The 23,690-nt window shown below is 46.1% G+C and overlaps 2 protein-coding genes across 2 annotated transcripts in view; one reads left to right on the top strand and one right to left on the bottom strand.

Moving 5' to 3' along the window:
- HEATR4 (HEAT repeat containing 4) overlaps positions 1 to 23,690 on the top strand; it is a 58,037-nt gene that overhangs the window by 28,723 nt on the left and 5,624 nt on the right. The window contains 7 exon segments of the mRNA XM_030559624.1: positions 4,688 to 4,806; positions 5,819 to 5,999; positions 7,022 to 7,091; positions 14,335 to 14,524; positions 16,035 to 16,113; positions 19,506 to 19,677; positions 20,377 to 20,435. Coding sequence (XP_030415484.1) covers positions 4,688 to 4,806; positions 5,819 to 5,999; positions 7,022 to 7,091; positions 14,335 to 14,524; positions 16,035 to 16,113; positions 19,506 to 19,677; positions 20,377 to 20,435 — 870 coding nt within the window.
- RIOX1 (ribosomal oxygenase 1) lies at positions 20,469 to 22,451 on the bottom strand. The gene has a single exon (XM_030559625.1). The coding sequence runs from the start codon at positions 22,429 to 22,431 to the stop codon at positions 20,506 to 20,508; it is 1,926 nt and encodes a 641-aa protein (XP_030415485.1). The 5' UTR covers positions 22,432 to 22,451; the 3' UTR covers positions 20,469 to 20,505.

A 23,690-nucleotide genomic window follows, 5' to 3' on the forward strand; every position in this document is an offset into this window, starting at 1 on the left:
GACCTGCAACACTATGTGGTTTCACCAGTCTGTGCTTGTTTCCCAGGCCCAGAATCAGTGTTCCATGGCATGAACCTGCCCCATTATCACCATGATGTCCAAATTGCCAAGCCCATGCTTTGAGAGAAGTCTGTTTCCATGTCCTCATCGCTATCATGATTGCGTTCTTGTCGCCTTGTCACCTGCTTATGCAGGTTCTGCACATGCTGCGAGATAATGCATGAGGTGTTTGCAATGCTCACAATAGCAACAGTGAGCTGAGTGGGCTTCATGCTTGCCATGGTATGGCGTCTGCAGGAGAGCAGAGTTTCAGCAGAAGCGGTGGAAGACGACAGTTAGCACCGTGCACATTTCCCGAGGAAGAACACATGTACCCGGGAGCCCATAACAGACAACATGGAGAAATTTGCTATTGAGGCAAGAGCAGCAGAGCTGAGTGTATGATGATGTATGATGACAGTTAGCAGTCCTACTGCACCATCTGCTGCCAGCAGCACCCGGGACGCAACAGCAGTGGTGTTGGTGAACTGAGCTGAGCTGAGTGGGCTGCATGCTTGCCGCAGTATGATGTCTGCGCAGAATAAAGGTGCAAAACGATTGTCTGCCATTGCTTTCGCAGAGGGAGGGGCGACTGACGACATATGCTCTAAACCACCCACAACAATGTTTTTGCCCCATCAGGCATTGGGAGCTTAACCAGAATTCCAATGAGCGGCGGAGACTGCGGGAACTGTGGGATAGCTACCCACAGTGCACTGCTCTGTAAGTCAGTGCTAGCCATGGTAGTGAGGATGCACTCTGTCGACTTAATGCGCTTAGTGTGGACATACACAACTGACTATATAAAATCAATTTCTAAAAATCAATTTCTATAATAGCGACCTAATTTCATAGTGTAGATATATCCTCAGAGCAGCAAGGTAAGGGCTCAGCTCTGCCTTTAGAACTAAGCCTAGAGAACTAACTTGTTATGTATTTCAACCAATCAGATCAGTTCTGTCTCTGAGGATCTATAACTTAAATTATATGCAAAAACTAGTATTAGCGTCAAGAAATCAAGGACTAGCAAGACAAAAAATTCCAAACTCTAAGAGTTAACATTAGTCCTTAAATCCGCCTCCTCGTGCACGTGGACAGTCTCCAGATTTGGGCCATTCCTGTTTCTGGGGCTTCTCACACACAGGTGGCTGTTGTGAGATGTGGGGTTGAGGAGAGGGATCCCCTTCTCCAGTCTCCAGAACAACTCTACAGACATTCTGTGCAGTAGATTCTGACCCTCTCATGCAGATCTGCCAAGGCGGAATGGAAGGACCCATGTATTCCTTCACTGGGCTTTCCATGCCCCATCCCGTCCTACACATGGCTACACAGTGTGCTGGAATGCAGGGGCTGCCTGCAGGGTAGTTGCGCCTCCAACTTCTTTCTGCCCCCCCCCTTCCCTCCCACACATCCAGTCCTCTCTTGCACAGTAGTGCTACACTACAGCCTGGGAGCCCTCCACACTCATGGAGGAAGGGCTGGATTTGCCTCTAATCAGGAGGGTCCAGTGGATGACCTATCCTGATTAAGCCCCTTCCTGATTATCCAAATACGCACTGATACCTTCTTTTGCAACTCCTGCCAACACCACACACACAAAGGAAAGTGTCTATGAAGCTCCAGTTCGTCCTCACTAACCTGGAAGAGGGGATCTCCATATTGGCCTAGAAAGCCTGAGAAAGGCATGTTAATGGAAATAGCTGAACCCAACTAACTTATATTTTTCCTTATCAATATTTTCCCCAGGCCCGTCTTCCTCATTGTGTTTCACTAAAAACACATTGTTGGGAACAGTTGATTCCACAGAAGATTTAGAATGGGTGATATACAAATATGAACATCAAATTAAAATAATTCCTTTGTCCAATATATTTGGAAGAAAAAGGAAAGTTTAATTCTTCCTGGTGGTTTGAAGGGGCTGATTCTGGAAGGGGATGAGCACCCTCCACTCCAACTGAATTCAGTCAAGTGGAGGGTGCTCAGCTGCTCTCAAGAGGTGCCCAATATCTTAATTGGGTCCTAATGGAACTGGCTTGCTGTGACCAGAGTGTATTTTAGATATAGAAGAAATGGACCCTTTTCTTGACCTTTCACAACCGAGGAGTTGTCCTGTAGTGACACCTTCTGGGCAAGTTAAAGATACACATTTCTGACTCTTGTGTACTGACTACTCACAGATTTGTATGGCCTTGATCCTGCTCCCTTTTAAAGTCAGTGGCAAGACTCTCACTGACTTCAGTAGGAGCAGGACTGGGCCTTCTTATTGCCCATGCTCCTAGTACTTTTTTCTCAGCTGCAGGTTACACAGTTCAGTCAGGACACTGCTCTTCCTGACAGGTGCTGCTAAAGGAAGCAGCCCTCTATTTATGTTCCTCTAAATGGAAGGTTTTACATAGCAGAGTAGAAAATATCAACTAATTGTGTTTTAATCTAAGCAAAATGGTGGTGATGGGATCTCTTGTTAAAAGATCACCTAGCTAGTGTATTCAGGCAACAAGCCAGCATGTCTGATGCCAAACCAACAATACTCAATATGTTACTGTTATCAAATATGGAGGGAAAACACCTGCTTTGATGCCAAGATATGGATGGTTTTCTACTCAGAAACTGTTGTTGGCATTTTAAAACAAAAACAAAAAAACCTTCAACAGAAGCACTGAAGTAAAAAAACAAAACAAAACAAAAAAACCCAAAAACCAGCAATTGTTTTCCTTGTTTGTTATGAAATAGGCATCATTTCTTGTTATGATTTTCCTCAACACAACTTCACAAAAAGTGTTGATGTTTTTTCCTCCAGCTTGTGACTAATGGCATAAGAAAGGCTTTGCAGTTCTGCGCTGAATGATTGCATTAGCATGAAGGAATAGAGATCTGTGTCTGTACAGCACCTAGCACAATGGGGTCCTAGTCCATGAATAATAACTAGCGTAATACAAATAAATAATTATTCCATACTGAGCCGGTACTGCTATTTGTACATCTAACCGTTTTTATTTTTATGCAATCCATTGACTAGAAGAACTCAGATTTAACTTTATAAACTCATGTTCATTATAACAAGAATGGTGATTAATTCTTCAGTGTTTGGTACATGGTAAATTGTGTTGCTAAAGCAAGTTATAATGGCTTTTTCAATAATAGTTTATTTACTTATAGATTTAAACAATGTTCGGCTAGAAAATTTCTGACCAGCTATAGCGAATGTTAAAGGTGTGCACAGTCTGTCTTCAGGAACTTAGTTAACATGCTGTTATGTCTTTTACTCAATGCCTAGGGACTTATGTGATAGACACAGGTTTCAAAACTGGTATACAAATAAAATGTGGCCACAGCCCTGTTTCTGCCTGTATAATTGAGAACAAGGCAATCAACTGCTGAGGGTTGTTTTGGGTTTTTTTGAGGGGCAAGGTGTTAGAATTTAACCAGAAGTTTCTAGTCATCAATCAAGTGCTAGAAAATATCCGAATGGCCATACTGCATTAGAACAATGGTCCACGTAACCCAGTATCCTGTCTTCTGACAATGGCCAATGCCAGGTGATTCAGAGGAGATGAACAGAACAGATGATTATCAAGTAATCCATCCCCTGTCACCTTTTCCAGCTTCTGGAAAACAGAGGCTAGGGACCCTTCAGAGCATGGTTTTGTATCCCTGTCCATCCTGGCTAACTGCCTCTCATGGACTCTATCCTCCATAAACTTATCTTATTCTTTTTTTAACCCTGTTAGTCTTGGCCTTCACAACATGGCAAAGAGTTCCACAGGTTGACTGTGCATTGTGTAAAGAAATATTTCCTTTGTGTTTGTTTTAAACCTGCTGCCTATTCATTTTATTTGGTGACTCCTAGTTCTTGTGTTATGAGAAGGAGTAAATAACACTTCCTTATTTACTTTCTCCTCATCAGTCATGGTTTTATAGACCTCTGTCATATCCCTCCTTAGTCGTCTCTTTTCCAAGCTGAAAAGTCTCAGTCTTATTAATCTCTTCTCATATGGAAGCTGTTCCATACCCCTAATTATTTTTGTTGCCCTTTTCTGTACCTTTTCCAATTCCAATATCTTTTTTGAGATGGGGCGAGTAGATCTGCACACAGTATTCAAGATGTGGGCGTACTGTGGATTTATATAAAGGCAATATGATATTTTCTATCTTATTATCTATTGCTTTCCTAATGTTTCCCAACATATTGGGGTTTTATTTTTGACACAATCATTTTAATGCAAACTTGAGACCTGATCCTGCAAGGTGATGAGTGCCCACTGATATCAGTAGGAACTGGACATTCACCACCCTGCAAGACTGAGTTCCAAGTGTGGCCCTTGGGTTCTTGGCTTGAGTGAGCCTGGATGGACTCAGTCTTCACCACATACTGTTGGAAGGCAGTGCATTAAGGGTGGGATTTGTAAAGCAATCAGTGTTAGCCTAATTTTGCTTCCACTGAAGTCAATGGTAAAATTCCTACTGACTTCAAAGGGAACAAAGTTAGTCCAATTTGAGTTCTGCCATTCACTTCAATGGCAGCAGAATTAGGTCTGTGCCGAGCCCTTTTGAAAATCCCATCCTAAAATAGTGTCTTTGGAATTAAAGCCAATGGCTGATTAATGCTGAAGTGAGTCAACCTCAGCCTTTGTGATGATCTTGTGTATAGGACCTGAAGAACAAGCTTGCACAGCTGATGTGGAATGACTGGAACTTGGAGGTGCGCCAGGCAGCTGCCCTGGCACTGGGACAGATGAAGCTTGGGAAGGAAGTCCACGACCAGCTCAGGTGAGATTTACCATCTTGGCAGATTTGCTGTGGGTAAATGGAGATCTGATCTATTATCACCCAAATTTCTTGGTCACTTTTGCCATCAGTGTAGCACTACCTAGCAACAATTGCACTAGTATTTCCTTTGCTAAATGGTGGAACCTAGTTAGACACTAGATTGTCAATGGACTACCCACAGGGCTGTTACAGCACTATATAGTTTGGAATTATGGCATATTCTGTAATCGTAATCTATGACTGTAACCAGGCTTTCAAATACGTACTGTATTTAGGGGCTTCTTTATTTACAATTACAGCCATAATAATTGCAAGTGCATCCCTTTGCATGTGTATGTCTGTTCTTGACTTGACCTAGAAACTCTCATGGGAAAGCAGTTACTGTATATATTTGTGCATAACATATTTACATTAAAATTTCAGCCCACTAACTTGGGCTCAGCCTAGAATGGGGCCCAGTACTGTAGATCAATTATATTAATCCACTTACCACTCCAATCGGTAAGCATGAGACAGTGAGGTGATGGCAGAGTTGGGGCAAGTTTTGTGGAGCCCACTTATATGAATCACTCACTTTTGTTAGATTCTGTCTTACAAAATGATGGGCTCTGTCCAGTTTATATGTGGGTTAGCTTATATGTGAATATATTGGTAAGGATTCACAGGCAGCCCTTCTATACTCAGAGGAGATGCTTGCCAGTAGTAAGGAGTCTCTGAATGCTCACATTGGGCATAACCAGTGCTATAACAGGCCTGATCCTATATGACATGTTAAATATAGGTCTGTTACACAGAGTGACCCCTGGAGTGCTGGGACTCATTACAGTGGGACTAAAGGGATGAGTTTTGTTTGTTTTTTTAATGGGTGGTGAACAGGAGAGGAACCTTCTAATAGGGATGTAATGAATAATAATGCCCAGTCAGGATAATCCTTCCATTTTTGAGTGCATCTATCTGGACCAGGCAGAGCAGGCCCAGCAGTTGTTTATTCAAAACTCCTCTGTGCTCTCAGGGTAAAGCTGAACAGAGGCGATTGCCGGATGAAGGTGGAAGCTCTCTCGTTGATTGGCTGGCTACGGCTTATGACAGCGAAGTTGCTCCCAGGCTTCCTTCGGTGCTTCTCCAATGACTTTGTTGCAGTCCGAAGAGAAGCTTGCCTTACAGCTGGAGCACTCAGGATCAAAGATGAAATGGTAAGTAGTAGTTTAAAAAAAAAAAAAGGCCTGATAAAGATCCTGAACACAAAGGAAAAACGAGATGTTTTTCCTTTATTATTGCTAATTCTAATTTTTGTGTCCCTTGTTCAGAATGGGATGCACTTATGTACATCACTCACTTTTGATAGTTTCTGTCTTACAAAATGATGGGGACTGATGGTACTAAAGAGTTAAATTATTGTGGGTTGTGAATATTTCCTCCCATATACAATAAAAAAATTATGTATCTCCAAAATGTTAGACAGGAACATGCATGTTATGAATCTACCCACAGGTACATAAAATGGATCTAGTGGACAATGAACCTCAATGTGCCAAAAAGAACTGCCTCCTCTCACCCCACTTAAACAAACCTTCACCCAGAACACTAATCAAACGGGAAGTTCTATAAGGCTTGGAAAAATTTGATTAACTTTTAGAATCCTCATTTTTTCAGGTTTGCATTCAACTCTGCAGTTCCTGGTTAGAACCCAGAGCAGAAGCCTGGAAGTGAGGCTCTTGGTACAGTATGTGTGTGTCCCACTGTAAAATCAAATGCAGGTGGTGGCCTTCAGTTGCAAATTAAAACAGGGAAAAGAAACCAGATGGGTAATTCTAGCACTATCCAGGCAAGTACTAGATTCTGCAGGAAGCAGTGTCCTATCTGGAGGGCCGAGGGGGCTTTTGCTAGAATAAGTGAGTTCCTGTAGAAATTAACACTCATGAGGCCAAACTGCTCATGAACACAAACCTGGTGTGCCCCTGCAATACAACCCATTTGGAGGGGGTCTTCTGGTTCTTCTCTCCAAATCACCATCTCTACCCTCTATGACTGTGTGTGTGTGTTGTGTACTGTATTTTTTCACTTGTGTCTTTAGGCTGTTAGCTCTTTAGGACAGTGATTTGTTCATTATTTGGTGTGTGTCACATCCTGTATAGTATCACACATTTATATGATGCTATATAAATAATAAAGCATGATGATAATGCCTACTAACAGTTGTATCCTTCCACCTCAGGTCCTAACGTGCCTCTTTAAGATGATGCAGACTGACCCTCATTGGAAAATCAAGGCTTTTGCCATCAGAGGTATTGTAGTTAGTTGCTGAAGACCTATTACTTTAATAGGATATTTTTTGTTCATTGTAAAAAGTGACAAAGAGTCCTGTGGCACCTTATAGACTAACAGACGTATTGGAGCATAAGCTTTCGTGGGTGAATACGCTCCAATACGTCTGTTAGTCTGTAAGGTGCCACAGGACTCTCTGTCACTTTTTACAGATCCAGACTAAAACGGCTACCCTCCTGATACTTTGTTTATTGTGAGGATTTTAATATTTTACTGTTTAAAATTATATTTAAGATTTCAAAATCTGCAAGTTTAATGTCAGACATGGCACATGTGAACAGACAGTTCTAATGGTAATAGAAATACTAAAGCAGCATCTTTGAAATAGAATACTAGTCTAACAAAGTACACAAATTCTGAACCTCTGCTACATGACCAGCAAATAGTAGCTTTTGACGTTTTAAATGTAACTACTTCCATGGATCCCATACCAGGAGAAAAAGCTCCTTCACTGGTGGATTTGCAAATGAGGCACCGTTGTAACCCCAAACTTCTCAATCCACTAAGAGGAACAATCCTTCCAATTCTCCAAATTCCTTAATAACCAATTTTTAAGTATCAGGGTCCAACGTAGTAAATGAACTCAATCGGCTTTGCATCCTCCCTCTCTCCCTTCTGTGAAAGTTTTTAAGTGGTTTAGAACATCACGAGAAGACTTGGATAGATTTATTTTGGTTTTTAAAAATACATTGACTCACAACAATATTATTGCTGACTGAGAATTTTAAACTGTGCATGTGCCAGGGTCATAAAGCATTAGTCTAAAAAAATCATATGAATGATAATATCCTTCATAATTCTACCTCAGCTTTCCTCTGAGGAGCGTTGGCCCAGATCCTCAAAGGTATTTAGGCTCCTAACTTCTATCGAAGTCAGTGGAAGTTAGGAAGTTAAATACCTTTTAAGGCCCAAATCCTTAATGTACACAACAAACATTCATTAAGTCTTGCAACCCTATGGCAAGTACTATTTCCATATTGTAGATGGGGAAACAAAGAGAACTTATGTGGCTTCCCTTTGTTCCAGACACCTCCCAGAAAATGGTGATGGGCGATTGTGCCTCAACTTCGGCCTGGTCTACACTACGCATTTAAACCGATTTTAGCAGCGTTAAACCGATTTAACGCCGCACCCGTCCACACTACGAGGCCCTTTATATCGATGTAAAGGGTTCTTTACATCGGTTTCTGTACTCCTCCCCGACGAGAGGAGTAGTACTAAAATCGATATTACCATATCGGATTAGGGTTAGTGTGGCCGCAAATCGATGGTATTGGCCTCCAGGCGGTATCCCACAGTGCACCACTGTGACCGCTCTGGACAGCAGTCTGAACTCGGATGCACTGGCCAGGTAGACAGGAAAAGCCCTGCAAACTTTTGAATTTCATTTCCTGTTTGGCCAGCGTGGAGCTGTGATCAGCACAGGTGACCACGCAGGGCTCATCAGCACAGGTAGCAATGCAGTCTCCTGAGAATCGAAAAAGAGCTCCAGCATGGACCGCACAGGAGGTACTGGATCTGATCGCGATATGGGGAGAGGATTCAGTGCTAACAGAACTCTGTTCCAAAAGACGAAATGAAAAAATATTTGAAAAAATTTCCAAGGCTATGATGGATAAAGGCCAGACCAGGGACTCAGTGCAGTGCAGAGTGAACGTTAAGGAGCTCAGACAAGCCTACCAGAAAACCAAAGCAGCAAACGGAAGGTCTGGGTCAGGGCCGAAAACATGCCGCTTCTACGCTGAGCTGCATGCAATTTAGGGGGCTTCTGCCACCACTACTCCACCCCTGTCCGTGGATTCCGAGGTGGGGGTTGTAATCTCAACCGTGGCTGAGGATTCTGCGGAGGGGGATGATGATGATGAGGAGGAGGAAGAGGACGACGACCTCGCAGCGAGCACACAGCACTCCGTTAGCCCCAACAGCCAGGAGCTTTTTGTGACTCAGACAGAATTACCCTCCCAGCCCTCCCAAGCCACTAGCCCAGATAATGAAGCCATGGAAGCGACCTCTGGTGAGTGTACCTTTGTAAATATAAAACTTGGTTTAAAAGCAAGCGTTTTTTAATGATTGATTTGCCATGAGGGCTTGGGATGCATTCGCGGCCAGTAAAGTTACTGGAAAAGTTTGTTAACATGTCTGGGGATGGAGCAGAAATCCTCCAGGGACATCTCCATGAAGCGCTCCTGGAGGTACTCCAAAAGCCTTTGCAGAAGGTTTCTGGGCAAGGCAGCCTTGTTCCGTCCACCATGGTAGGACACTTTAGCACGCCATGCATGTAGCAAGTAATCTGGTATCATTGCATGACAAAGCATATCTGCGTATGGTCCCAGTGATTGCTGGCATTCAAGAAACATCCGTTCTTTATCTCGCTCTGTTATCCTCAGCAGAGTGATATCGTTCATGGTAACCTGCTTGAAATTCAGGAATTTTAATTAAGGGGACAGAGATGGCCATTTTCCTACTGGGCTGTTACTTAAAAGAAATCCTTCCTTGCACATAGCCAAGCAGGGGGAGGGGAGGAAGGATAGCGCTAAGCTTTTTTGCGTTTGGCTAGCAGGAATCGTCCCAGCTTCCAGCCACGCTGTGGGGGGCGGAAAGGGAGGTGATTACCAGTGATCTTCCATGATACCAGCCATGCGGTGGGGGGAGGGGTAAAGCAATCATCCTCGAGAATTGGATGGGGGGGTTGGCTTCTGCTGCTGCATGTTAACAGGAAAGAAGCATCAGAGGGCACTGTGTATATGAAGGCTGGAGAAGCCGAAAGACAATGGCTTACCATGGCCGCATGCAAGCTGAATTCTGATGCCCGGACCTGCGTCTGTGAGATCTGTAACACCAGAGCCGCAGGCACTCAATATTAAGATGCAAAATGCGACCTTGTAGTGAAATCACATGTGCTATGTAAGGTGAATAGTGTTGTTCACTGTGAAAGAGTATGACCATTGTTCTGTAAAATGTATCTTTTTAAATACTTCTCTCCCTTTTTTCCCTCCCTCGTGCAGCTGCACATTTTTCAAGCCTCCCTACTCCATCCCGAAGGCTCTCTCAGATAAGGCGGAGGAAAAAGAAGACGCGAGACGAAATGTTCTCGGAAATCATGGAAGTAACCCGCAATGAAAGAGCTCATCTGAATGAGTGGAAGGATGTGGTAGCAAAGTACAGGAAAGATGCCAGTGAACGTGAGGACAGGAGGGACCAATGTGAGGATAGGAGGGACGAACGTGAGGATAGGAGAGACGCTCGAGATGAGAGGTGGTGGCAGGAAGATCAGAGGTGTAGGCAGGAAGATCAGCGGTGGCAGGACGCAACGCTGGAGCTGCTGCGTGATCAAACTGATATCCTCCTGATGTCTGGTGGATCTTCAGGAAGAGCAGCGGGGTCACAGAGTGCCGCTGCAGCCCCTATGTAACCACCCTCACCACTCACCATGTTCCATATCTTCCTCACCCAGACGTGTAAGAACACGTGGGGGAAGGCTTCGTGCACCCGCCCACTCCACCCCAGTGGACAGTCCAACCAAAAGGCTGTCATTACATTGGAATGTATTTAATGGCCTTTTCCTTCCCTCCTATCCTCCTCCCAAACCACACCCGGGATACCTTGTCAGTTCTCTGCCTCTTTTTATAATTACTTTTTAATAATGAATACATGATTTTTAAACGATAGAGACTTTATTTCCTTAAGCAAGCTGTAATCGAAGGGGGAGGGGGAGTTGCTTACAGGGAAGGAGTCAATAAAGGGGGGGGCTTTCATGAAGGGGAAACAAACACAGCAGTCACAGCGTACCCTGGCCCATGATGAAACTCTTTTTCAAAGCTTCTCTGATGCGCACTGCTTCCTGGTGTGCTCTTCTAATCGCCCTGGTGTCTGGCTGTGCGTAATCAGCGGCCAGGTGATTTGCCTCAGCCTCCCACCCTGCCATAAAGGTCTTCCCCTTTCTCTCACAGAGATTGTGGAGCACACAGCAAGCAGCAATAACAAAGGGGACATTGGTTTGGCTGAGGTCTGAGCGAGTCAGTAATGTGTGCCAGCGCGCCTTTAAACGGCCAAATGCACATTCTACCACCATTCTGCACTTGCTCAGCCTGTAGTTGAACAGCTCCTGACCACTGTCCAGGCTGCCTGTGTATGGCTTCATGGGCCATGGCATCAAGGGGTAGGCTGGGTCACCCAGGATAACTGTAGGCATTTCAACATCCCCAACTGTTATTTTCTGGTCTGGGAAGTAATTCCCTTGCTGCAGCAGTTTAAACAGAGCAGTGCTTCTGAAGACTGCGAGTGTCATGAACCCTTCCTGGCCATCCACGTGGATGTTGATGAAACGTCCCTTGTGATCCACCAGTGCTTGCAGCACCATTGAAAAGTACCCCTTGTGGTTTATGTACTGGGTGCCCTGGTGCTCCGGTGCCAAGATAGGGATATGGGTTCCATCTATCGCCCCCCCCCCACAGTTAGGGAATCCCATTGCAGCAAAGCCATCCACTATGACCTGCATGTTTCCCAGGGTCACAACCTTTCGTAGCAGCAGCTTAATGATTGCTTTGGCTACTTGCATCACAGCAGCCCCCACAGTAGATTTTCCCACTCCAAATTGATTCCCGACTGACCAGTAGCTGTCTGGCGTTGCAAGCTTCCAGAGGGCTATTGCCACTCGCTTCTCCACTGTGAGGGCTCCTCTCATCTTGGTATTATGGCGTTTCAGGGCAGAGGAAAGCAAGTCACAAAGTTCCATAAAAGTGCCCTTACGCATGCGAAAGTTTCGCAGCCACTGGGAATCGTCCCATACCTGCAAAACTATGCGGACCCACCAGTCTGTGCTTGTTTCCCAGGCCCAAAATCGGCATTCAATGGCTAGAACCTGCCCCATTACCAGCAGGATCTCCAAAGTTCAGGGGCTTGCGGTTTGAGATAATTCTGTGTCCATGTCCTCATCACTCTCGTTGCCGCGCTGCTGTAGCCGCCACCTCCTCCTCGCCTGGCTTTGCAGGTCCCGGTTCAGCATAGACTGCACGAGAATGTGCGAGGTGTTTACAACGTTCACTATTGCGGTATTGATCTGAGCAGGGTCCATGCTTGCTGTGCTATGGCGTTTGCACAGTTCACCCAGGAAAAAAGGTGCGAAATGGTTGTCTGCTGCTTTCACGAAGGGAGGGGTGAGGCTGTACCCAGAACCACCTGCGACAATGATTTTTGCCCCATCAGGCACTGGGCTGTCAACCCAGAATTCTAAGAGGCGGGGGAGACTGTGGGAACTATGGGATAGCTACGGGATAGCTACCCACAGTGCAACGCTCCAGAAATCGACGCTAGCCTCGGACCATGGATGCACACCGTCGAATTAATGTGCTTAGTGTGGCCGCGTGCACTCGACTTTATACAATCTGTTTTATAAAACCGGTTTATGTAAAATCGGAATAATCCCATAGTGTAGACGTACCCTTCTAGAATGCTCACCTGTCAAGTTCCTCAAAGTTCTATTCCCCACCCCTCTCTTTTTTCATCATTACATGAAGCCAAGAGGGGAAGTCTGAGGATCTATGTCTCAGGTCTCAAATGCCAACAATACAAAGAAAGAACCCTGCTCTACATCTCCTTCACCTGGATACAAATAACACTATATTTCAACTATCCCAGCGCCTGGCTAAAAGGAAGCTGGCTGAAGCTGAACCCAGGCAAGATGGAGGTGATATTGCATGGAAGGAGGAAACATTTTGAAGAGTTAGTATCCCATCCCCCTCTATTGAAGCTGTCTGCCTCCAGATTGTCAAATCAGTTTGAAGCCTTGGGCTCCTTATTAATATCAGAGGCTCAAAGAGCTACAGCTGCAAAAAATGCATTCTTCTACCTCAGGCTAGTTAGAAGATTGCACTCAATCCTTTGGCCATGATGATCCATACATTTGTGTGATGTACAGTGCAAGTTGGATTTAATGCAGGTCACTAAAGTTAGATACAAGATGAGCCCACAAACTTTTTTTTTTTTTTTTTTTAAAGCTTCAGCTAATCTTCAATGCAGCAGATTATCTAACTCCAGCCATCAAAAGCACATCACCCTGGGGCAATGACAGCTGTCAGGGACGGAGCCAGAGAGCAGCAGCAGTCCCTGTAGGCAAAGTCCTATTTTCACACTGAAGCAGGGTCCCTTCCTTATGTGGCCCCCATAGATCTATAGAGTTGCAAAGGAACAAAAATGTACAGTCCTTCAAACCAGAGAGGACAGTTCCAGGATAACTTTGGGTTTTTCCATGGGCTGGCAGTGATTTGGGGCGCATACATCTATCTCTCCTGAGTAGTGATCCTCCATTACCATAGGGTCTGAGTGCCTCACAATCTTGAATGTATTTATCCTCACAACACAGACAGAGAGCCTAAGTGACTTGCCCAAAGTTAGACACACAGTTTGTGGCAGAGCAAGCAACTGAACCCAGATCTCCTGAATCCCAGCTAGTGGCCTAACCACTGGAAAAGCCTTCCTCTCTGGGGAATGTATAACACAGTTATAATGTTATGGTTGCAATAGATGCAATTTTTAGACATGGAGGATGCTGAGCCTTTTGACTACTATTCTCAGTGTCAAAATGGTGTATTTACATATCCCTGAACACTTCCTTTTTCTGTATCTTGGCAGCCTATTATTTACATCCTGTATTACTTTATTAGAGCTTCCTTCCCAATACACTGTCATTCAATAAGATTAGAAAGCAATATATTTAGAACAAATGTTTTTAAATGTTACTTTCAGCACCCTGGAGTCTTGTAGATTTTGATGCCATAGGATGTGCACAAATCAAACTATCACTGGATTTCTAAAAAGAATGGGATAACATTATGATGGTGATATTTGTAGATGAGTGTAAGGCTAAAATAGGTGTAATCAAATTCCATGCTTCAGGACATAAGTGGTTTGCTACAGAGGTAAGCAAAGAATCCTCACCGCTTCCTGTTTCCCAAGCAACACCGCACAATTGACAAAACACATTGGGGTTTTTTGTTTGTTTTTTATCCTTTGTCTGTAGCATGAGATATTAGGTACTTGTTGGATGTTTCTTCTGCCCTGTTTGGCAAATGCCATGTTCCTAAGATTCCATAGCAGGAAGCCCTTAGCAATCTCAATAAACAGAAAGAAGCACATCCGTTAACACGACCAAACCCCGGCATGAAAAAATTCAAACAAAGTGCTTGTTTTCCCCTTTTATGGCAGCACTGGGCCAAATAGGCCACGTGACCCCCCAGCTGAAACATCATCTTCTTTGGGCTGTTCATCATGAGGAGGAACCTGGAGTACGAAGAGAGGCCTGTCGTAGCATCGTCACCCTCCAGCTGCAGGATGAAAGTGTTCAGGCCATCTTATTGGAGAGGTTGATTCTGGAGCCAAATGAGATGGTCAGAGAGTAAGTAGCTAGACTTCAAAAGGAAAAGATGCTCAGGGGAAAATAAAGCCTCTCTCTCATTATGATTTTGTCAGTGGATACTCGCCAGGGCTCTTGAGCATGTGCAGTGTGCTCTCCTTCGAGGAATGCTTTCTTTCCTAAGAAACCCGGTATGCTCACAACCTAGCAGGGATGGTGGAACATACAATTTCCTCCCAGGATGCTCGAGTCAATTGCTAAGGGGTTTCTAAATACTAATTTCGTCACCCCCCACATTAACCCCTTTCTGTCTCCAAAACCTACCTTTCAAAGTAGCTGACGTTTGCCAGCTGGAGTTGGGGGAAGATGGAAGGAGGCACAAGTGTTCTGTCACACCACTATTCATGAAGCTCTTAGAATCAATATCCACCAAGTCTTCTGGAGATAGTTCCATGGATACCATAATTAAACCCCTCCTGTCACTCAGCTTGTCCAGCCCATTCCACACTTGATCTTGGATGTCATACTAAAGTAGGGAGGATTGGGCAGACTTTTCTATTTGAACATAACTTCTCAAGGGAGAAGAATATAAATACCCCAATCCCATGATTCTTGAACTGTGGTCCATCGACCACTTGCTAGTGGTTTGAGGAGAGTTGGAAAGTCACATGGTGTCAGCTACTGTCTTTGTCCAACATTAAATGAAGCAAAAAAGATTTTCCCAATGATTTTTTTCCCATATAAATGATTGTCACAGTAGTCACTGGTATGTTTTGAGGGCCCAAACAGGAAGGTAAGTATTATAGGAAAAGCTCTCTATTAAGTTATGCTCTGTGCTATGGAAAACATTTGAGGATTCTTGCCCTAACTGGAAATTAACCATCACATCTCTCTCCTGATGAAAGATGTTATCAGATCATTAAAGACCAGGGTCCTATTCTGTTCTCATTGATGCCAGTTTTACATTAGGATGACTCTATTGGCTTCAATAGTTACACCATAGCTATACCTATGTAACTGAGATCTGGCCACAAGTGGTCAAGATCCTCAGTTTTACTTCTCATCTGAAAGTGTGCCCCAGCCTCATATCCCCTAACATGCTATGGCATTGCTTCAGTACCAACACAAGGGGTTGGGGGGGATCCTTAAATATGTTTGTTAAATCACATTTTTAAATACCTATGTATTGAGTTACTAACTCTGCTTCCAGCAGTACTTAGCAAATCATTAAAGCTGGTTATCTTGTCTCCTTGCTCCCCTATCTCATCTGCTACCTCTGTGCAATACCATTCTCACTCCCCTGCCAGTCATCTGAAGCCCAAACCAACTGGTGGGCCATGCCATGTGGGAACACTATCCGGCCCTTCAGCAGCTCATAGTGATAACTGCTGCTTCACACATGTATATGAGGTAAATGAGAGAAGGCAGCACAGATTGGAGGACTTGGCTGGTTCCCAGGTAGCACATTAACTTCATTGCTCTTTGTGGCTCTTGGTTTTCCTTCAAGCTTCTGCTGTGCATAAGTAACAAGTCCTCTATCACTTCTGTTTAGGGAAATGAATAAAGCTGTGAAGGTTCTCAATTTTCAACATACGGAGGAACAGGAAATGATTCAGAAGATCAAGAATGAGGTGACGAGACACTGAGAACCCAGCTCATAGAGGAAGTGTGGTCAGGGCTTTTTGTTGGAACATAGAGGAATACAACTTCATATTTGGAGGTGGCCAGAAGGCAACTGATCTCTCTCCCCCGCACACAGAACTAATAAATTTGAGGGGAAGGAGGTGTCACTATCTCAGCTAGAGGATGGATGTTCCATTAGAGCAGGGGTGGTCAACCTGTGGCTCCAGAGCCACATGCGGCTCCTTGTACAGGCACCAACTTTCCAATGTGTCGGGGGATGCTCACTGCTCAACTCCTGGCTCTGCCACAGGCCCTGCCTGCACGCCACGTCTTCCCGCCCCCTCCCCTGAGCCTGCCGTGCCGTCACTCCTCCCCCTCTCCCCCAGAATCTCCTGCATGCCATGAAACAATTGATCAGGAGGTGTGGGGAGGAAGAGGGACGTGCTGATCAGTGGGGCTGCCAGTGGGTGGGGGAGCTGATGGAGGACTGCTGATGTATTATTATGGCTCTTTAGCAATGTACATTGGTAAATTCTGGCTCCTTCTCAGGCTCAGGTTGGCCACCGCTGCATTAGAGCTTGGTCAAGAGATTGGCCACCCCTGCATTAGAGCTTGGTCAAGAGATAGTAAATGACATCACTTAGGTGGGGGAATAAGATCCAATGTGGATAAAGTCTCACTGTGACATAATGCCCCTGTATCTGCAGTTCAAAACTGCACTGGCCTTTTTTGTTATCATATCACACTGCAGCCTTGGATTAATTTACTGACAGCTTCTCAGAACTGGAATATTAAATATTGCTTCAGGGAGAAGTCAGCATAGAGAGGAATTTCAAGTCTCTGTCCCACATGCATGTGATTACTCATACTATGTGCACTATACAGCATTTTATCTAACGTTAGGCACAACCACATTCAGAAAACTGAATATAAAATATTTCTCATTTTCCTCCTTAAAAATAGGGATTTTTTTTTAAATTGTCAAATAATGCTTTCTCCTATATATATGTAGTTCAGCATATATTCAGGGCCCTGTGTAATATGGGGCTGTATTGCCTCATTCCATCTTTTCCCCCTGCATTCCACGGGCATAGCCATGGGTGGGCTGTGGCCCACCCACTCAGCATCCAGGCCCACCCAAATCTAAGCAAAGGTGTAGTGCTGCCACAGCGGCCCGGAGCATCACTCGGGCACCTGAAATCCAGGACAGAGCTATGCGCCCACCCTTCAGAAAGCTATGCTCCGGCAGCTCTGCCTTTCCGTTTTCTGAGCCGCCCCATACGCATGCCCAGCTCGGCAGGTGAAGCCCTGTATCTGGGGGCACCACAGCTACAAAGAGGACATGGAGTCAGGGGAGAAGCTGAACTAGCAAAGTCTGTCATTGCCCATCCACCCAAAAGTCGTAGCCCACCCAAATTTCCACTACTAGTTATACTATTGCTGTATTCTGCAGATGTGTTCCAGAATCTGAACTTGCAATGAAAATCTTTCAAATGTCTACTGAAAGTACACAATGCACTGTTTTCTTCCTGAGGTTGTAGCCAGCCTGCACAAATAGCTCTAAGAAAAGTCTGAGCTGCCCCATTCATCTCATTAGGGTATTTAAACAATTTTGTTGGCTGTTCCACTACTGATCAGTTTGGGCCAGATTGTCATAAATTTATCCATGCTGAACAGTACCTTACACTTACAGCGTGAGAAAGTCTCTAGAAGTCAACAAAACTAAGTGGGGAGTAATGCCCAGATCCACACAGGGATTTGGCACCTAAACCCCAGGTTTAAGCACCTAAGCCTCAGGTTTTGATGCTACTGTGATCCACCAAACTCCTGCTCAGCCGCTGCCTAACCCTGTAAGCATCTAAACTCACCGTAAAAGTTCCCCAGCTGCCTTTGGGCATGCACAGTGCTACCTCACTATAGGCATCCAGACACCTATCCCCTAGCTAACCAGCTAGGCAGAGGAATGCCTCTCTCTACTAGGCTCTGATCCAGTAGGCAGCAATGGTGATCTCCATCTTATAACTTTCAGCCCAGTACTAGTTAGAACACTCCTCATGGATGTAGGAGACCCAGGTTCATTTCGTACCTTGGCCAGAAGAGAGAGGATTTGATTAGGGGTCTGCCACATCTCTCAGGAGGGTGCACTAGCCACTGAGATGTTCTGTTACAGGGCTTCCCTCATTGTATAAATTATAGGATCATAGGAGCAGGGGAACTAGATTCTGAGTCTCCCAGGTGGCTGCCTTGACCACCAGGCTAGAGTCATATTCTCTCCCTCTCTCACTAAGGTTATGTCTACACTGCAGATTTTACAGTGGCACAGCTGTATTGCTGCAGATGCACTACTATTAAAGTCTCCTGTGTAGCCACTCTATGCTAGTGGGAAAGAGCTCTCTCCCTGGCATAATTAAACCACCCCAATGAGTGGCGGTAGCGATGTCAGCAGGAGAGTGTCTCCTGCTGACAGAGCACCGTCCTCACCAGCACTTTTATTGGTGAAACTTTTGTCGGTCAGGAGTGTGTTTTTTTTCCACACCCCTGACCAACAAAAGTTTTACTGACGAAAGTGCCAGTGTAGACATAGCCTTAGTGTATCACAGTCTAGCAGGATGTTACTGCAGAAGTGCCAGTGTGCTTATACCATAATCCCCAACCACCTCCTAAAATATCCTAAGTGTCAAAGCCCGCCAGTTGTCCCTTATGCAACTCCTCCTGACAACTTCCACAAAGCAGCTGTGTTTTGGCAATACAAAACACTTTTTGCATATTGAAAAATTAAAGACCAAGCAAAAAACTGAAATTAGTAGAAACAATAGAAAGATGACAGCAGTGTGGTTTAGTTTTCATTTTCATATTAAGTTTTAAATGGACATTTTTGTTAATTTAATCTGGAGTTGCTGCAGAAATTCCAGTCTGCTGCCCAGTATGCCACAGAAACCAAGGCACTGCAGCAAAATTTGCATCTTTAGCTTTTCCATTCAAATGAGCAAAAACTATCATTTCTGGATTTTCCGTGTAGGCCATGGCAATTATAGCAGTCCCCCACCCCATATTTAATACACTTTTATTTTTCAGATTGAGCAACTGAGTTTCTTACGAGCAAGAAAATGTGGCACTCACACTTTCTCAAAAGATACTCATAACTAGAACTATCCACTGTGCTTAGTCACAAGTTGCTGGCTCCAGGATTTAATGAAAATAACCTTGCAAGATTTAACATTCCAGCCAAAAAAAAATATACTTGTCCACCCCTTTACAATGATTAATAATGGGAAAAAAACGAATTGCTATTTGGCTGCCCCCCAAAATTTCTCATGCCACTCAAGGCAAATTTTGCAATTACGAATTTTAAGATTTATCATCAGACTAACTGGTCTCCTGTTCCACACTTTTTATCCAGATTTCCAGGCTAAGCCAAAAGGACTTGGTGACCCAGAAACTGCTGAAACTCGAAGAGATTATAGGCTATCTGTGGCAGGAAGCCAACAGGATCTATCGCACAAAGGAGCATAGGTCTGCCCACAAGGATATACTAGAGAACCTCATAGTTGTCCTTGGATCCACTCTCTCTGGTAATGTGTGTCATGGATTAGAAGGGATGCGTTACATGGACCACTTCCTTTTGGAAGAGATCATACCAGTCTTTTGAGTTACTTATTCAGTGGGAGGTTATATCATTCAATAGCTCTCCCAGCAGATACTGCATATCATTCAAAGGATAGGAGAGTTGTAGATGCAAAGGATATAAAAGTTGATTTCTGTCACTAAAAAATTCTCTGGGCTGCTAAGGCTACCTTGCACTGCTTGGCTTTAAAATGGCTGGAACTAAATCAGTAGAGTATTCCCCTTGCATAGAGGAAACTCTCATTCATCTCCTAGCTACACTATGCTAGCTGCTCTCCACACTCCTACCCATGATGTGACAGGGGATGCCAGGCCATGTTCTGGCATGGACAGGGAATGATACTCCACATTGTCATAAAGTCTGTCCTGGAGCTTGTCCCAGTGATGCAAGTAGGAGTAGGTCGCCTGCTCGTCTAACTTCCTTATGGCCAAGTATTAAGTATCTGCAATGGCTGTCATTTAGAAGTGGTATTCAGAGTTTCCATATGGAGACTTGGAGCTACAGCTGTGGGCTGGAGACCCACAGCTGTTTCCCTACCCACTAATACGGCTAGGGAAAACAAAGTTTAATTCTATGCTATTGTGACAGGTTACGTACCTACTTCTTGTGTACATATCCTTAGAAAGTGTTTAATCTGTCTACCCAGGTCAAAGCTGTTTCACCAGGATGGATTCTCAGATCTGGACCCCCGATTCAAATTTACCAGTAAGTGTAAGGTAGCAAACAGAATTTTTCTAAACGATCAGTATATTTATTTTGATCATAATTTAACAAATTACATGGGCAGCAGAGGTTTCTTGGTAATCAGCAGGCCCTTTTCAAACAAGAAGGTAGCTAAGGAGATCTTATCATCCAAGGTATCACATGGAAGGGTCTCCACACAGACATATTCTGGATAGGAAGAAAGCAGAAATTCAATACCATCTGTAAACTCAGGATCTATCTCCAAGTACTTGGGCTCCTCCTTGTGGTACACTCTTGAGTTTTCTGTTGTGTAATAGAGCAGCATACCATTTCTTTCATTACACAACCTAATGATGCCGTGACGGAGCAGCCGTACCTGAGTCCCTTTCTTTATCGGTATATCAGTATCACGAACATCTCCATCTTCCCACCTGGCTGGAAGACCATGTATACTCAGTGCCCTTTCATGTTCAGTTAGCATGGGAGGGAGGCAGTCGTGAAGAAACAACTTAGCTTTCTGATCCACTGCAGCATCAATTGGTGCATAGTCCACCAGTTTCTTTATCAAATTCTGTACTCTCTCTATAAAGGCACCTCGGCGAGAATCAACCACATCTGAGTTCACGACCCCCATATATTCTAAGTAATCTACAGGGAGCCCTTGCCTGTACTCCACGTCCTCTTCTATGGCCATCTGCAAGGCTGCTGGTAGGAGTTTCTCCAGCAGATCTCCCCAGGAGTTCCTCTGGTATGAAGAAACAGTTATGTGGAGTGAGTGTGCATCAGGAAGACAGTCCCCCTGATGGATAAATCCACGGGGGAAATAAAGCAGGTCCCCAGCTTCAAGTATTGTCTCCAGAATGGGCTCTCCAATCTCCTCCTGAGCAAAGTTACAGCTTGAGAACTGGGGCAACACCTCTGTATCATCCCTAGGACCATAAACCCGCCAGTGCTTCTTCCCTTCAAGCTGGATCACAAAAGCTTCAATGTCATCGTAATGTGGAGCAAAGCCCTGTGTGCCCGCGGGTGTCAGATATGTGTTTGCTCCAGCCATGCTCCCAAACTGCTCCTGTAGGATGGAGAGGAAGTGCCAAATAGTGGCAGAGAAGGCCTGCGGGTTCAGCATCCGCAGGGAACAGCCATTCCTGTAGAAATCCCATACAACAGCAGGCAGTGCCCTGCCAACAGGATTGTGGGTTTCCCTCGTCCCATCCACATAGCTTGTTACATCCAAGTTTACCCCAAACTGGACATCATTGTCCCGCAGGATTGCATCGAAGGTGGCCGTGGAGAAGAGCCCCTGGTAGTATGCTGGGTTGTGTCTCCGAATGAGGAGGGGTTTATTTTCCCAGCTCTGCTCAAAGAACTGCTGTGGGGAGATGGGCGCAATCAGCCACTCAAACAGCTTGGCTGCCCGGTGCCTGCTGTGCTGGACTTGACCCAGCTCCTGGAGAAGGTCGTGCAGAGAGGGGCCGGTGATGGGCTCCTGGGGCCGCGGGTTGCTGGCCCCTCTTCCTACTCCCACCGGTGCCACCCCTGCCAGCTGCGGCCTGGGGATATCCTGCAGCCCTGAAGTTTGGCTTTGCATGGGGTCCATGTACCCGTCTCTCTGCTTCCCCTTCCGGCTCCTTCCCAGCTTCCCTCCTTCTGCGCCCCGGCCGGGCTGGGAGGCTCCGGGCTGCTCCGCCTTCCCGGGCCCCGCTGCTGCGCCCCGGCCGGTGTGGGGGGCTCCGGGCTGCTCCCACTTCCCGGGCCCCGCTGCTGCGCCTCGGCTGGGCTGGGCGGCTCCGGGCTGCTCCCCCTTCTCGGGCCCTGCTGCTGCGTCTCCGCCGAGCTGGGAGCCTCCGGGCTGCTCCGCCTTCCCGGGCCCCGCTGGAGCGGGACAGTCCCCAGGCCCCCCCTTCTTGCCTTGCTTGGGCCGCTTCTTTATGCGCCTGCTCCGCAAGGAGACCGAGAGCCCGGGGCCCGCCGCGGAGCGATAGACCCAGAGCGCAGAGACACGTGCGCCACCCTCCATGCTTCCGCCGTTCCCTTCGCCCTGCGCGCGCTCGTGCCAGAGACGTCGCCTCCCCCTCTCCAGCCCGCGCCCGGGAACGGGTCTCTGGCCCCGCCCCCAGAGCCGGGCCCCGCCCCAGGGTCCGATTGCTAGGTGGCCTGGCGACAAGCGGAATCTCGGGGTTGGTTTAAACGCTGCTTCAAATTGCGCGGCGCTGGGGGCTTGTTTTTCGCAGCTCCGCGTTCTGTGGGGCTTTGCCGTGTGTCCCGGCTGGGAGTGAGGCGGGGCTTCCCCCGGATTTTTGCTTGTTATGTGCCATGCAGGTTCCGGGGCGGCCGAGGAGGCGGGATGTGTTTACTCAGGTTCCCAGGTTCTTCAGTGATCGCCCCTGGACTGCAGGGGACAGCAGTGCTGCACATCCTGCCTCCTCAGCCGCCCCGGAACCTGCATGGAGTATAGGAAAAGCTCCGCAGTCTCCGGGTGGTTGTGTGTGCGTGGCGCTGAAATCTGAACTTCAAGCAGTCACACAAACAGGTGGTGTGTCTGGTCCTTGGTCAGCCTGTGACTGTAGGCATTGAGGGGCAGGGCCGGCGCTTCCATTTAGGCGACCTAAGTGGTCGCCTAGGGCGCTAGGATTTGGGGGGGGTGGCATTTTGCCACCCTTGGTGGCAATTCAGCGGCAGGGGGTCCTTCCTTGTTCTAGGTCGTCCTGGCAATTCTGCGGTGGGTCCTTCACTCGCTCTGGGACCCGCCGCCAAAGTGCCCTGAAGACCGGGAGCCGCGGAAGGACCCCCCCGCCGCAGAATTGCCACCAACGACCAGGAGCACGGAAGGACCCCTGCCTAGGGTGCCAAAAACCCTGGCGCTGCTCCTGCTGAGTGGTGCGGTCTCAGCCCCTGTAAGGGAGGGGAAGATGGGGAAACCTGGCTGGCCCCCAATAGTGTGCTGCTGCATCAGGGAGATAATGTGCAGAACTAGTATGCCAATATTATTTTGCGTCATTTTGCAATATAATTTTTGTCAGTTTTGCACACCATTACTTGTGAATTGTGAACACTTTGCAAGTCTTTTTATAATATTCCTGGCTGGAATTATGTCTTTATGCAGAGCCATGGAGTTTAAGGCTAGAAGGGATCACTAGCTCTGTGATGGGTTGGGTCACGGAAACCTTTTTGGGACTGCCAGCTGATGTGCTGGGATTACCTCTCAGCCCATTTTCCCTGCCAGTTTGGAACTTCAGTACCTCACCTTGTTTGGGCGAGACGCATGCTTGCCTGCTG

Source organism: Gopherus evgoodei, chromosome 4, assembly GCF_007399415.2.
Source record: "Gopherus evgoodei ecotype Sinaloan lineage chromosome 4, rGopEvg1_v1.p, whole genome shotgun sequence".
Taxonomy (NCBI): Eukaryota; Metazoa; Chordata; order Testudines; family Testudinidae; genus Gopherus; species Gopherus evgoodei.